General features: G+C 37.5%; 1 protein-coding gene across 4 annotated transcripts; it reads right to left on the bottom strand.

Annotated features, from left to right (window-relative positions):
• Positions 1-199: 199 nt before the first annotated feature.
• LOC129243741 (CCR4-NOT transcription complex subunit 11) lies at positions 200-6,856 on the bottom strand. 4 transcript variants are annotated; one of them, XR_008582340.1, is made up of 6 exons: positions 6,563-6,677; positions 5,459-5,878; positions 4,377-4,516; positions 2,052-2,217; positions 734-963; positions 200-643 (listed from the first exon to the last, which is right to left on the bottom strand). XR_008582340.1 is itself a non-coding variant. In XM_054881004.1 (5 exons), exons 2-5 carry the CDS (start codon positions 5,867-5,869, stop codon positions 793-795), a joined length of 888 nt encoding a protein of 295 aa, XP_054736979.1. In that variant the 5' UTR covers positions 5,870-5,878; positions 6,725-6,856; the 3' UTR covers positions 680-792. The 4 variants fall into 4 exon arrangements, 3 of the variants coding, with proteins under 3 accessions (XP_054736979.1, XP_054736978.1, XP_054736980.1); XM_054881004.1 differs by lacking the exons at positions 200-643; positions 6,563-6,677 and adding an exon at positions 6,725-6,856 and having other exon boundaries at positions 680-963; XM_054881003.1 differs by lacking the exon at positions 200-643 and having other exon boundaries at positions 680-963.
• Between the last annotated feature and the right edge of the window lie 5,433 nt (positions 6,857-12,289).

Raw genomic sequence — 12,289 nt, 5'->3', positions numbered from 1 at the left:
ATCATGTAGGATATGTGGAATCAAATACCAAGACGGTATATGAGAACACTTGAACAGAAGCGGTACTAAGCGTAGACAGCTGAGCGCGCGGTATAAGATATATTGTAAGCAGAGTCTCAATTTAGAGCTGGAGGTCCACCTTATATTTTATTTACAAACGTGCAATAAATTAAAGTTTATCTTTATAATATACGCCATCTTTCTTTATTCTCAAATTTATTTCGTGATGTGATCATCTTTTCTAAAATACATACATAGAAATAAATATACGCACACTGGTACTTTCTGTTAACTTCATCGCGAAATGCTGTTAATAGCAGTAAGCTCTCAAAGGATCATATGTCTATCACGAAGATCAAAATTGTGTACCGTCCCGTTAATTTGAGCTTGTCACTCTTCACATGCCAATAATATTTAAAGAAGGTAGTTTCATTAACTTTTCGGTGTATTTACTAATTAACAAATCAATGATCAGATTATTTAAAAAGTGGTACGTTTTGAAAAACAATAACACCGCTTTAGACCATCAATGCGCAGTTTTTCATTGTTGGGCCAGAAATATAAATGACACAACTCGCACTAGGTTGGGCTGTATTTAAAACAGTTTTGCTTTAGAGGCACTTCGGAGGGAACCGGGTGTTTGCTGGTATAAAGCAATAAGAGTGAAACCAAAATTAAGTAATGTTATTATAATATCATAAAGCATTTTCTCTTTAATATTTGTAGTATTTACACATTTTTGTCTCTTTCGCATGTTTGTATTCTTGAAACTTCGAGTGCAAAGAGGAATTCTCATTTAGGTGATGCGCTATCGTTTTTGTTTGTAGAATATGATAAGCTTCCAGTACTGGCACTAGGTCCATGTTCGCCAAGCTCCAAGTTCTTTAAAAGTCGATATAAACCTACAGCTTCTTTGATGCGGCTGAAGCCTACACAGAAAGCTTCAATTTCAATCAGCAATTCCTGGAAGATAGAATAAAATGAAGAATTCATTAAAATATGCTTTACATATGAATATAAGGAATATGTACTAAGATGCAAAAACAAATCGCACGTTACCTAATATAAGTGGTAACTTCGACATCTTACGGCCTATACTAATAAAAGTTTCCGTTTCACACAGGGAAGATAAATATTAAAATGTGATATTGTTTTATTTTTTTTCAAGTTAATATTCCAGTTACTATTGACTTTACATTAATTGTTACCAGTTACTATTGACTATAAATTAATACGTTACCCAGATTAACCCTTTCGCTACAACTTTTTACTGCGCCATCCAAAACATCCAAATTTTTGTCTGAGTATTTATTTTAGGACCAATAACAATACAAATAAATTTTTTTTTTTTTTTTTTGTTAAGTGCTTTTTTTTAATGTTGCCATATGGCAACAAATGTTTTGTATTCGTTTCAATCGCAAATAAACTTCTTCTGCAATCTAATGCAAGTTAACACCTTACGAGAAATTTGTTGCCATATGGCAACAAGCTTAGTTTTAAAAATTAGCACAGCTTCTAAAGCTGCGAGCGAAAAAATATTTATATGCCAAATGACAGATTGAACATTTTTCTATATACTTTATTCAAAAATTGTTGAAAACATTTGCCCAAAATGCCTCAAAAATCTAAAAATGCAAAATACAAATTTCAGAGTGAAGTGCTATATGCCAGAAGGCTTTCTTTAAAAATGTTGTATTACCGATGTATAATGGGCGGTTATTATTTATTTTATTTCTGTTGAACCACTAAACTTCAATTTTTGAAAATATGTAACAAAAAAGTTGATATTTTTTACAAGAAAGTGTTGACGGCCTTTTAAAGTTTACTGTTGCCATATGGCAACAATATCGCGAAAGGGTTAAGTTTACATCTTACACATAAATTTTGGCCCCACTGAAACCAAATACTATGGTGGCGAGTTGAACCCGGAACCACTAACACATTTCGCAAAACGAAAAAAATACTTTTACAGCTCTCTTTGATGTCATTTTAAAATTAATTTGCATTACGCTTTTCTGTCAGCATAAGGTAAATATTTTTAATCAACATACCTTAACATTAATTATTTTATTCCTTATAAGTGACTGCAGAAAAACACAAACTAAACGCACCAGACGTGATTGCATATATTTGTCCTTAACAGTTTCACACGTAGATATGCAATTGCTGATATACAAATGAATGAACTCTGTGGGTAAATCTACTGAGGTGGTGAGCCTGAAACAAGAAAATAAAAAGTGATATTATGGATTAGTATAATTGAAAATACAAACTCCTCGGCTCTGAAAGCATTCGATGCAGACCTCCTCTGCGTAGGACATATCAGGTGGAGAAGGAAACGACTAGCACAATTTGTTAAAATCGGGCAAAGTCGCGTAAGCGGTTATCGCGCCAATCAAGAAGATAATTGAAAACCTCAAATATGCCCAGGCTCCACAATATAATGGAGTTTTTGATGAAATCATCATAGACAAGTAGTAATCAGTCCATCACAAACTTGTGTTTGGAAACGTTAGTGAGCAGGAAACAAAAGCAATAACAGCGTATAAGTATCAATTCGTTTCCACGAAACCGGTAGTAATTTAGGATAAAAACCTGTGCGTAATTGCGAGGTACGAACACTTGTTATAGGTAAGCATTAGGACACTTTAGCTAAAAGATAAGTAGCGAATTGCATTTATCGCAGATCAAGGACATTCTCCAAAATAGACGATGTATGTTCCTTATTGGCAGATATTGAGTAAGCTCCTAAGAAGTAAGAACTAGCACCCTGTGAAGTGTTTATAGGTATGTGTAAGAAAAAAAAACGCGCTGAGCGCTGAGACTCTTACAGTAAATGAGCGAGTAAAGTTTTCTCACTCCTTTTAAATAATAGAGTGTTGTAAGAAAATCTATGAGCATTACCTTTTTTGTACATTAATATTCGACATATCAACATTCATTGATTAGACTAGACCTCTTCTATTCGCCATTTCCCCGCTCGCTATCTTTATGCTCGATTAACTTGACAAAAAAATTTACATGCGAAAACAGCAACAAATTTTTTGAGCACAAGATTCGGCTCTAGCGAGTATGGTTATACCTCATTAAACTGGTATAACTCACTATCTTACAAACAAGTGTAATTTTAGGCAGCTCTATTCCCGCGTTGCTAATATATATACGTTCGTTTATACCAGATGCTTCATCTATTCGCCACTTGCTAACGCTTGAATAACGAAAGGAGGATGCCTACTTAAATTTCGTGCACTCGTTCAATTCAGAGGCTACAAATAAATTGCAAGAATATTTGTGCTTGGAAAATTAAAGTTAACGAGAGTAAGTGTAGTGCCCATCCCACAAAAATATGGCGTCAAATATTTTGGCATGGTTTTAGATAGAAGGCTCACCTGGAAGAATCTTATAAAGAATAAGGTTGCTCATACAAAATTTAAACCGTCAAAGTTCTAATGAATTATGGGATACAAAACTAAGCTGAGTTTAGAAAATAAGCTTTTCAATGTAATGATCAAGGTCTGCTAGACTTATGGAATCGGATTGTATGGCCGCCGTAGGCGAATGGGTGTGTGAATACCATTCGGAATTCGGAGTATGTTGGTTCGAATCTCCGTGAAACACCAAAATAAAGATAACGTTTTTTTTCTAATAGCGGTCGCCCATCGGCAGGCAATGACAACCCTCCGAGTGTATTGGTGCAATGAAAATGCTCTTCATTAAAAATATCTCCCGTTTGGCGGGAGAATTTCTTGCATCTCTAAGCGGGACATATGCAAGAAATTCTACGACAGTCGCTTCTACGTAACCGGAACGACCCAGATTTATATCTGGCCGAGGACTGTCACTTCAACACGTTTCCCCGTTTATGCATGCGGAATGTTTACGCTGCTGCAAGAACAGCAGCAACTAGCGGGAAAACTTCTAAGCCGAGAATATGCAAAAAGATTTACAAGAAAGGATTTCTTCGATATAATCAAATGATTTGCCGTATGGTAAGCATTAAAGTGGGTTATTTTTATAATGATTGACCTTAAGAAAAGAATTAAAATTAAAATTATAGAAGAAGTTGAAGTTGGAGAAGTTATTAAAGAAGGAAAGAAAGATAAATATAGTAGTAGTAGGAGTGGAGATATATTGGAATTGTTTGAAATAATGAGAAAACATTTGAAAACATGCAGCACAAGCTCTCTTTTGTGTGTTTAATTTTCGGGGGTAAGTTATCCCAAAGACGGACAGAGAACACAAAGTATTGACGTTCAGTCATTAAATCACTGTATTTCAGCGGGACTAAGTTAATGATATTATTTTTAATAATGATCGTGATATCTCGGAATATAGATCCGTAAATAATTGTTAGATGAAATGAAATATATTCTCACCTGTTGACCACTTCCATTGAATGTAATGTGATATCCATTTGTACCAAAACATTAAAATAGTCCGTTATTTCCACAGTCTTCATAAGTCTAAGTAAAATTTCTATTGATATAAGGGGATTATTTTCCACAAGTTGGGGCAACTGAAAAAATAAGGACGTTTAAGAGAAATAAAAACAAAGATATGCTCATTCTGAAGTAAAGTAAAAGTTATTTAATTTTGTGTACATAATACAAAAACTTCTACACCATTCAACAACAAAACTGAAAATATATGAGAAGTTTTTCATAGTGCCCGTACAATTATCTAATGCTACGAACACAGTTGATAAAAAAATCATCCAATGATTCCATAAGATGCGTGAAAAAGCTTCTACGTACGCTTAAGGACTTTTGGTGGAACAAGGAAGGTGGAACAAGCCTTTCTAAGACGTAAACCTAGATATTCGATCAGTATTGAACCGATATACCGTTTAGAGACGTAAGACTATGTTCAAACAAGCTCCTAATTGGCAATTTAGAACATCTCAGCTCTTCATTGCCAATTAATGCTTACGAATTCTCAACGAAAATATGTTTTAATAATCAATTTCTTTTGAATATTAAAAACGCATAAAAATAATCCAAGAAAAGAAATCCTATGCAAGTACAGTGGTTGGTGCCACGCCTACTTTTGAGTAAATGCAATTATCTTGATAAAGAGTTAATAAAAGTGGCCTAAACTAGGTATACTTATTGACATAAATGTTATTGGTCTCCAATAAAAACTACGACCACTTTTTATATGTTAATACCAAATTTCCGTCCGTCAGTTTAATATTTATTACAAGCTTTAACACTCATTGTTTTTGTGTTCGTTTGAGTCTAAAAATTAATATAGTAGCCAGCCCAAATAAAATTTTACTTAATGTTAGCTTTCTTACTTGTTTTGCTTTAAAGTTTGAATAAGATTTGGTGTAGATGTAATTGTAGAAAAAGGAAGTAATAGAAATTTGTTACTTCTAGCTGCCGCAAAATAATACATTTTTTTTTATAGAAATTTAAAGTTTGAATCATAAAGTGTTCGATAAATAATTACACAATACCTTTGCCGGAGTTAAGCCTATTTGATAAATAAAGTTTGTGTGCTTCGCGACCTCTTCCAACAAAATTTTCTGCTCATGTGGCGCTAATGGCTGATAGAAGGCCAGAGTTAAAAGTTGCTTAGAGTATGCGTCAATACAGTTGGAGTTATCGTAAGATATTTTTTCATTGCGCTTTCCTACATTATCAAACCAAATTAGTTCGTCTTCGAAGTCCATTAGCGGTGGAGCCAAAGAAAGTAATTCAGGATGAATTGTTTTTTTACTACCCATGGCTCCTCCATATGATGTCGATATATTGTCGTTGCACTCAGATGGCCAGCGATAATTATTCAATGGTGTTATGCAGTTCATAACACTCGACATAACGTTTATAGGCAGTTCGTTTGTTTCATCATAGTTTGCTCTTTTCATGATGGAAAGCTGAAATGAAAGCACATAAATTTATTATAAAAAACTGTAGATGCAGTGTGAATATAAATGTGTTGGGTGCTGCTAATGATGTTGGGCGTTTTCTACAAAAAAATATGGAGTCGGCTTAAATGGGGAAAGGGACAAAATTCTCAAATATCAGTGCGATTTTTGATCTACTTGAAACTTGCACTTTATATAAAAAAATTTAATGATCTATAAAACTGTATTCTCTAAATTTTCTAAGATCTCTCGGTAAAAAGTTCGAAATTTGGATACAAATTTGCCAAAATTTTGCAAATTTTATGCAAGGTTCGAAACTCTCTTTTATATTGTTTTGGGTGTAGTATGATCTATAACTTTATAAACAAATAATTGAAATTAGAAAACAAATAAATACATAGTCAAAGCTTATCAATATCTGGTGCACACTTTCTTTTGGCGTTGACTGTATGAAGTAAACAAAGCAATTAACTAAAACGTATACTTGATTTCGCACTAACCTACTCAAAAACGGGGGTAATTATCAAGTTCGTCGCAAATCGAAAAATTGGTCAAATTGGATAATCAATTCGTATTGGCCCCAATAATATTGATTTGAAGAAGACAAGTTTGTTTTTTATCCGATACATTTTAAAGACGTAAAGAAAAGAAAATATTGCTTTTTTCTATCAAGGTAAGTATCTAGTTTACAACCTGGGTGTCAAATTTATCAAAAGTAGTCATTATAGGTAGAAACAGCGTTTTGATCCTAATATTAATTATCAAGCGAGTTCTTTAGGGTTTAAAAGTTATTAACAAAAACTTGTTTAGCTATATCTGTATTTTAAATCACTAATAAATCATCCGATAACGCACCAAATCGCCGTATTACATAACTTTTACACTAATTACACTATGTTTTTTGATTATTATTATAATAAAATATTGTTAGTTATTTCAATAACTAAAATGTAAACACAAAATGTGCTATGAAAATAAACTTTGGCAAATAATGCATGGTATTGCCACTTTATTGAAATAAAATTTAAATTGTTTATAAAGTGTCTACAATATTAACGCAAGATTTGGCGGACCTAAATAATAAATAATGGGCTAATAAATAATAAATTTGTACCAAATAAAAGCTAATTGTATATTTTGTTAATATTGTTTTTTTTTTATTGCGCTTGTATTTTGATTTATTATATATTTGGAGATTTATATGTTTATTTTAAATAAATGTGAAATTTACTTATTTACACGTGTTAATATATTTGAACGGTATTTTCACACAAAATTCGGTAATATTGGCAATAACTTAAAAATAAATATTTTTAATAAAAATTTATCCAAAGTTTCAGTGCCGACTGAAATTTTAGTCAGATGATACTGGATATTGCCACTTTATTGCACTTTCATAAAATGCTTAGACTTGCGATATTTTTTATCGTCATTTCCCTATCAAATTTTTATACATATATTTGGCTGTGTATTAATATTCGTGCGATATATCATGTATGTAAATTTATATATAAAGTTTATTTTGCATTTATTCAATAAATATCATCGAATAATATCATCATTTATTCAAAATATATCATCGCTTATATAAGCTCGAAGGCCCTCTATTTCCTGGGATTTCTGAGCACATGTACTTATATAATTGGCGCTAACACCCTTTTTAGGTCTAAAGGACATTTCCGACATTTCAAGACGATTTAACGGATTATTTAGTACCTTTCTTCTTTTTCTTTTATTAACCAATCATATACTCAAACTTTTCTGCATTTTGCGTTTTGTTTTCGCTCTTTTCCCCATTTTTCTTTTAAACAGGCATAAATAAGAAACATTGCAATAGCAATGTTATTCCTTCTTACGCTATCAGCACAAAATCACATATATGTCATCTGTTGCAAACGACAGCGAGCATTTTCGTTGTCTGTAGCCTGCTTAATTTCTCGTTCGGTACAAAAGTTGTTACATTTGTATTAAAATATGGTTCAGTTATTGCGAATATTTTCCGAATTTTATTGGAAAGTACGGTTTAAATATAGTACCAAGTGTAAAGATAAAGTGAATTAGGGAAAGAATTAAAAGTGGGAAATTAGTCACAGAAAAGTGAATTAGGGAAAGAATTAGAAGTGGGAAATTAGTCACAGAAAAGAACAACATTTTAAGTGTTTTGGTTAAAAACTTTTGGTGGGTTGAACAAGTTTACAACCCGGATGTCAAAACTGTTCAAGAATATTCGATGTGAGTTTAAATATAGAAAATTATATTGATTTCGTTTCCCAAGTATCATTTGGTTAATTTTTCGTTCGGCTCTCAAACATTGTACACATTTATATTAACAGCTTATAAACAATATTTGCCGAGTTTTTGTAGAAAATATAGTTAATATATGTATATTACCATGTGTCAAAAATAGTGAATTTGGATCCCTCGGGTATTTAGTGATAGAAAAGAGTAACTTTATACGTGTTTTGCTTCATAACATTGTGAAACGCTTTTTAGAGGTGTGCTATTTAGTAGACCGTAATTCAGCTCTAAGCGAAATTGGCGGAGCTATCTGATGGACTGACGTCATTTGGGATGTGTTTAACAAAATTTAGCTTGTGTGAGTGAAAATCCTACGACATTTCGTTGCCGTCTGAACAACGACTGATTGGACGAATGTAAGAAAATGTGTTTGGACGAGTGTGTGAATATGTGCGAAATGATGGTGCAAATAGAGTGGTTTCGTACGAAAAAAATCAGGGCATTGTTTGCTCATGTTGCTTCGTTGCTATCTAAACAACGAATTATTGGACGTTTGTGTGAATACATGTGAAGTGATCGTACAGAATTCGGCTGCCGTATTTCTAAGAAATGGGATAGCCAAATTTGCCCTCACAATTTTCTTTTCCACCATAGTGAAAGAACAAACCTGGTCAAAAATCAATTCGATCCTTGCGATTATTAATACGGGAGCCAATATTAACGGATTATTATTGTTTTAATATTCGATCGATCCAAGGCGAATAGAATACAGAAATCATTTACTTAATTTTTCGCGATTTTAACAAGTCTGACGTCATGCACCATAATAATCAAGAATGATAGAATAAGAGATTGCGTCTTCCGAATTCGCTGTGATGTCAGTCTCCGTAAAGGAGACACAAGAAAGGCGAATTTTTTGTTCTTGAAGACGAAGAGTAGGCGAAAGCAATATAAACTACCAACAAATTCCCATGACAGCCGATTCTGTTTTCCGGAACGATTCGAATTTTTCCGTACCAAGGGTTGCCGCTCCAGTAAACTAGCCCGGTCAGCTCCCAATACTTCTCTTCAGGGCTGGCATTGAGCTTAATCCTGAATCGGAAGTCTACTTCTGCTGCGTTCGTCAAAGACGGCACATACACATCGGTGCAGTCGATGGTGTTACCTTAAGACTTGTTCAAGCCTTAAGACACATAGGGAGTGATCCACATTTTTTTTGTGGCCACATCGTACTCCCGCTATCCAGTGATCTTAACCCCCACGGCTCCTACCAGCCTCAATACCATGGTGCAATCATCGAACATCACAAACCAAGTATAAATCCTACAATCGCTGGTGTCAGTTTCGGAGATGCTCTGGCCTGTGTACCATTCGAGATTGGCTGCGTGACTATGTTGGCCCTGCTGTAGAGCTTTGCACCCTCGATCGCCAGTGTGACGCGGTCGACTACCGCCATCAGGTCATTACAATAACAGCGGCATGCACAGCAGGTCCACCAGAGGCAACCCCACGCATCCCTCACACCTCTAGTAAGATCGACAAGATACTCGACTTTATGAGTTAACATGGTATTTTAATAGCTGCGGTCCAAGAAATAAAAGTTCATGGGTGTCCCTCTGACCGCCAGAGAGGACACCTTAGAATATCAAGGAATAGTTGTCTGGTCAGCCAATGACGAGCTCGAAATATTCAATTGTTACCTGCTGTCCGGCTGTATATCACTCTGAAATTGGTGTGCTCATCAGAGGTGAAAACCGTTTGGTTGTAGGTGACTTCAAGCGCAACGCGATATGTGGCATCCAAGCGATCGTAGGATACAGCTCGTGGCAGAGCAGATAGACGACTCGACATTCAGCACAGTAAACGTCAACGCCTACACCAGGCTAGTGGGTAACTGCAGTGGTTCGTCCTTAACCTTAACCTAGCGGCCTATGCTATCCTTTACGTCAGATTGAAAAACTTGCTAACTTTACTTCCGCACACCATCGTTTCTACATTAACTTTAACAAAGTTAATCGGACCGGCTTTGGCCAGCCAAAGTAGCCGTTCTAGCAGATGAGCGTAACCACCTACGCCAGACCGATCTCGGGGATCCGCGAATAAGGGATTTCAGTTAGGAGATTCAGCAAATGGGCCAGCATAAGCAGGCCAAATGGGCAGAGAAACTGAAGACTTGCAACTTCACCTCTGGTGGGAGTAAGTTCTTGTCCACCATAAGGTCCCTGTTGTTGTTGTTGTAGCAGTATCTTCGCCCTGTCAGTGTAGTGTAAATTACCGGTCGTCTTCGTCTAGCTCATCTAACGGTAGGCCCAGGAAACTGGCAGTTTCGACGGGTTGGGTCCAGAGGGAGAGAGGTGTTAGATGAGTGGGTTTGATGGGGCATGTGAAGAGGTGGTTAGTGTCGTGCGGGGTACCTTCACATGCAGGACATATGTTTAGTATGTCGGGGTCGATTCTGGATAGGTAGGAGTTTAACCTGATACAATATCCAGAACGTAGTTGTGCCAAGATTACGCGGGACTCTCGAGGAAGCTGGAGCTCTTCGTCTGCGATAGGTGGTGGTTGGACTCCGATAACGGCATTCGGGGGTCGGGAGCTTAGGAAGGTGGTAAGTGTCTCCCGATGAATGTCGTTAATAGCCTGTCTGTATACTGTCTGATCCTGGAGAGGTCTGTCCGTTTTGTCCTGGATCTCGTCCACGTAGTTGAGGAAGTGTCTCCTGATGTGCCTGGGAGGTGGCTCAGGCTCGAGCAGGTGTCTGCATGGGTGAGGCCTACGGTGACACCCAAGCAGAAACTGCTTGCCGAGCATTTTGTTGTGCTCCTTAACCGGGAGCATGTGCGCCTCGTCATGTAGGTGGTAAATAGGAGACATCAGGAGACATCCTGTCGCGGTCCTGATGGCAGTATTCTGGCAGGTCTGAAGCTTCGTCCACTGCGTATCACTGGTTCCAGGCGACCAGACAGGCGCGGCATAGTTCAGAACCGGTCGGCCTATTGCTTTGAAAGTCGACAGCAACATTTCTTTGTCTTTGCCCCAAGTGCTGCCGGCAAGCGACTTGAGGACCTTGTTGCGATTCTGTACTTTCGTTGCAATAGCGGTTGTGTGCGCCGAGAAGGAGAGCAAGCTGTCAAAGGTGACTCCCAAAATTCTGGGGTTGTTTATCGTCGGAATTGGGGTATCATCGACGTGAACCTGAAGTGGCAGCTTGACCTCCTTTGTCCAGGTGGTAAATAGGGTCGCCGTGGATTTAGTGGGAGAAAGTTTTAAGTTTCTCGCAGTGAAGAAGCGAGAAAGGCTGGCGAGGTAGTCGTTTACTTTTGAGCATAGGCCATCAATGTCATTGCCCGACGCCATTATCGTGCAGTCGTCGGCATATGAGACCAGTGAGACTCCCTCTGGTGGCTGGGGGAGTTTCGAAATATAGAAATTAAAAAGCAAGGGTGAGAGGACACCACCCTGCGGTACTCCTTGCTTTATTTTTCTTTGTTTTGAGGTTTGGTCTCGAAATACTACCGACGAGTGACGACCACTCAGGTAGTTCGCGGTCCACCTCTTCAGCCCTGGCGGGAGTGTCGACTGTAAAATGTCATCTAGTAGCGTGGCGTGGCTGACTGTGTCGAAAGCCTTTTGTAGGTCCAACGCTACTAGGACAGTCCTCTCGCAGGGGCGGTTTTGGTTGAGGCCGCGGTTTACCTGGGTGTTTATGACGGTGAGTGCCGTGGTGGTACTGTGCACTCTACGGAAACCATGCAGGTGTGGGGCTGGAGTCAGGTGTTGAGTGAGGAGTGGGAGTAGAAGGGCCTCAAGTGTCTTCACTACTGGGGAAAGGAGAGTTATCGGACGATAAGACTCCCCTTGGTTGGCGGGTTTCCCAGGCTTCAGCAGTGGGACCACTCTCCCTAATTTCCACTTATCAGGAATGATGAGAGTGGCCATAGACAGGTTGAAGACCTTTGTGAGATATTCTACTCCCAATGGACCCAGCTTTTTCAGCATCAGCATGTTTAGTCCGTCGGGGCCAATGGCTTTTGATGGTTTCATGTTTTTGATGGCCCCCTGAACCTCGTCGCTGGTGAAAGCAAGCGGTGCACTGTTGTAGGGCAGTTTGTGCAGCCGTCTGGTGGCACAACGCTTGGATCTGTCGACCGGAGGATGCAATATAAATTGCCGGCTAAAGTA

The sequence above is a fragment of the Anastrepha obliqua genome, chromosome 4, assembly GCF_027943255.1.
Source record: "Anastrepha obliqua isolate idAnaObli1 chromosome 4, idAnaObli1_1.0, whole genome shotgun sequence".
NCBI lineage: Eukaryota > Metazoa > Arthropoda > Insecta > Diptera > Tephritidae > Anastrepha > Anastrepha obliqua.
The sequence above is the reverse complement of the archived record's forward strand: the minus strand, read 5'-3'. Positions and strand labels throughout refer to the sequence as shown.